We start from the raw sequence: 3,352 nt of genomic DNA on the forward strand, positions 1-3,352 counted from the left end.
GTGTGTGTGTGTGTGTGTGTGTGTGTGTGTGTGTGTGTACGTACGGAGGGGGGTGCGGATACCTATATAAATTAGGTGTGGAATGAAAATGTGTCATCCAGATCCTTCAACCACAAGGTGGACAGCAAACCGCAGGGTTTGCTTCATAGATGCCTTGAGGGGCAAGTTTCCCAGAGAGGTAGGAGTTGGCCCGCCGAGGCCAAAAGTGACGGCATTGGCCTTCGGGGCTGTGTGTGTGCGCGCGCGGAACAAGGGGGCGAGGGGAGAAGGTGGGCCCACCGCACTGCCTGTGAGGGAGTGAACGGGCCAATCAGAGGCCGGGGAGGAGCGGATTGGAGGAGTGAGGGGAGAGGGTGGGGAAAGGGCGGTGAGGCCACGCCCCGGTGGGCCAACGCTGGCAGGTGCCGCACTTGGCCAAAGTATTTGCCACCGCACGGTGGGTCCTGCAAGTCAAGCCTTAGGTGCAGAGGTGGGTGAGGACGAGGTAGGGCAAGGGGCTCCCTGGCTAGGCGGAAGGAGAGGACACTGGGGCCAGAGATTCTCATCCAGGCTTCCTGGGGGTGTGTCTCTCCCAAAACCAGCCTACTGAGAATTCATTAGTGTGATTTGAAAAATGGGCCCTGTGCGCAAACAACATCAGGAAACGCTGGTTTAAATAGGCTTAATCCCGAGTCTTTCTTTTCTGCAAGGCTCTCTAAGAGGCTGGCGATTGCCAAAGTGAAGGCGGAGCTGGGAGTGGGTGGATGGGTGGACTGATGCCAAGGGTGTAGATGGCCACATGTGCCGGTCGGTTTTCCCCGGCAGAACACTCTCTGTTTCTCAGATAGGGAAACTGAGACCCTGAGGAGGAAAAGGATTTGTCCCACAGGATATAACACAGAGATCTTTCTACTCTTCTAAGCACTTTTCTCCCCGGATGTGCACAAGCATCCAGGAAAACTGCCAGCCGAAATACCTGCCCAACCGTTTCACACATGACAGATTCTCACACATGACAGATCGGAGATGGAATCAAGAGGTCAAACACAATACTTTCGAGAGGGAGGACTGGCCCTGCAAGGTGTGGCCCTGAGCCACCCTAACTTCAGTGTCCCTACCACCTCCAGTGCCTGCTACCGCTCTCTCCCTCACCCTCCTTGCCCAAGGTGCATGTGGGGCTCCTCACCTGGAAATGGAAGATGCCGACATAGCCATCCTGGAAGCTTTGGCCATGTGGAACTACTCGGTGCAGGAGGGTGTCATTGAGGGTAAGGGAGGCGATGGCCGCCAGGAGCCAACAGTCCCCTGGGATGGGAAAGAGCCACGTCAGGCCTGCTCTACCAATCTGCACCCAGTGGTGCACACGAGTGCCATGCTGGGGAGAAACGGGTTCCCTGGGCAGGGCACCCCTCAACTTACAGAAAAGACCCAGGAATCTGGGCAAACCAGCCCCAGCACTGATAGCCAGAGCCCGCTTGGGCTTGCAGAAGGGAGGGGCTGAGGCAGAGCAGGAAGGAACGGGTATAGGGAACTACTTTGGAAAAACACTCAAAACGCCCCAGGGCCTACCCAGTGCTCCCTGGCAGATGTCTGTGCGGGTGGCTCCATCCACGATGAACTGGGGGTTTGAGAACAGCTCCTGCAAGAGACCCAGAGTCCTGTCTCTGGGCCAGTCCCTCCTAGAAACTGGAACCCAGGTATCCCAGACCCCACTCTAGGGACCTGGAGTCCTAGTCCCACTCCTCACCCAGGAAGGGGGTAAACTGAATCCCACCCAGGGTGGCCCCTCTCACCGTGGGACGCTTCCACTTGATGCCATAGGTTTTGGAGGAGTTAGGGCCCAGGTCCTTGAAGCCCAGGCTCTGGGGCACTGGGGGGAAAGCCTCATCACGGAAGAGGGCCCCACTCTGCAGGCAGTGAGCCCGCAGCTGATCATAATCCTGGCCCAGGTACTTGATGGCGTTTTCATGGCGGCCCAGGCCCAGCTCCTTGGCCCGCTGCTTTTGCACTTGTGCAGACACCCCGGTGCAGTACACCGGAGTGATGACCTCCTCAGCCATCCTGTGGGAGAGATGGGCCTGCTCAGAACCCAGGCCTCCCCAGGACTAGAGCTGGGACTCCTGTCTGCTAACTGCTCTCCAGCCCGCTGCCATCCTTCCTCCCCAGACCTGGGGTTTTCCCCCCTCACTGCCCCTCTCACTGAATCAGGGCTGCCACCTCCCTTTGCTCCCAGAACCCTGGAGAGGGGGCTTCCCATCCCCCCAGGTATGCTGGCCACCATCTCCCTACCCCCACCCAGTGCTACCACCTCTCTTTTCCCAGATGCCCATTGTCCTGGGTCTGCAGTCCTGTGGTCAGCCAGTCAGGTTGGGGAAGGGCGGAGCCCGAAATAACACTAGGAACCAGGAAGGTGGGAGACCCCAGGGAAGGCCTCTGTGACCGTTTGCCTGCCTGTAACCCCCCTCCTGAAACTAGCCGAGCTCCTGTACACTGGCCCCTTTTCCTGGCTTGGGGGCTGAGTACTCCAGGCAGTCAGGGTCCCCCTCCCCAAGCTCCTGAGACACGTTGAATGATCAGGGCTGCTGCGCCTCAGTCCTTCCCCCTCCGGCCCTCCCCCAGCCCAGCGCAGCCCGGCCCCTGGAGGCAGTGAGGAACGCAGGCTGGGGCGGGCGCCGGAGCTGTGCGGCTTCCCCAGCCCCTGCCCCAGTCCCAGGCACTCAGAGAGCCCGGGGTAGGGGTAGCCCCTCAGCCCGGGAGCGGGAGCAGTGGCCAGGCACCGGGAACAGCGGCCCGGCCACCCACCTCCTTACCTGGGGTAGGAGTGTTCGGGGGGTCCCTGCGGTCCCTGCGGCTGGCTTCCCCGGTGGCAGCTGAGGACAGGGCCCAACCAGGAAGAGCGCTCCTCCCCGCCCTCCTCCCGCGGCCCCTCCGCCCCCCTCCCTCCCCCCGTCCTTCTGCCCCTTCTCTTCCTCCTCCTCGGGCTCCAGCCCCGCTTCCTCTCTGCTCTCCCTTATCTCTTGGGCACCTTCTCAGACTATCTCTCTGACTCACGGTGTCTCCCCGCCCCTCCCTCCGCAGACGCCGGACCAACTGCGCGAGAGGACAAATTAGTAAAAGGCAGTGTTGTCCCCGGGGAGGGGCCAGCGCCAGTCGCGGTTGGACGGAAGGGCACCGCGGGGGATGGGGAGGGAGAGGACAGGACAGGGGGTATTTTTAACCAGGGGCAACAGCTCGAGTTGCAGGGCCTGGCGGCCCCACCCCACGCGGCGCCCCCAGAGGGCATTCTCTGGAGTCCGGCCCTGCGGCGGCGCCGCCGCCCGCAGCCCCGGGTCCGTCCCCCCGGCGCCCCTCCTCCGCGGGGCCGCAGCTGTCC

The 3,352-nt window shown here is 61.8% G+C and overlaps 1 protein-coding gene across 2 annotated transcripts in view; it reads right to left on the minus strand.

Annotated features, from left to right (window-relative positions):
• CAPN1 (calpain 1) overlaps positions 1-3,075 on the minus strand; it is a 23,286-nt gene extending 20,211 nt beyond the window's left edge. The window contains exons 1-4 of one of the 2 annotated variants that reach the window (XM_007462012.1): positions 2,790-2,914; positions 1,773-2,040; positions 1,549-1,618; positions 1,166-1,284 (exon numbers count right to left, since the gene is read on the minus strand). In XM_007462012.1, the coding sequence (XP_007462074.1) occupies positions 1,166-1,284; positions 1,549-1,618; positions 1,773-2,039 (456 nt within the window). In that variant the 5' untranslated portion in view covers position 2,040; positions 2,790-2,914. Of the gene's footprint in view, positions 1-1,165; positions 1,285-1,548; positions 1,619-1,772; positions 2,041-2,789; positions 2,915-3,004 lie in introns of those variants that run through there. The other variant, XM_007462011.1, reaches the window with a different exon arrangement.
• Between the last annotated feature and the right edge of the window lie 277 nt (positions 3,076-3,352).

Source organism: Lipotes vexillifer, unplaced genomic scaffold, assembly GCF_000442215.2.
Source record: "Lipotes vexillifer unplaced genomic scaffold, Lipotes_vexillifer_v1.1 scaffold1129, whole genome shotgun sequence".
NCBI classification, from domain to species: Eukaryota; Metazoa; Chordata; class Mammalia; order Artiodactyla; family Lipotidae; genus Lipotes; species Lipotes vexillifer.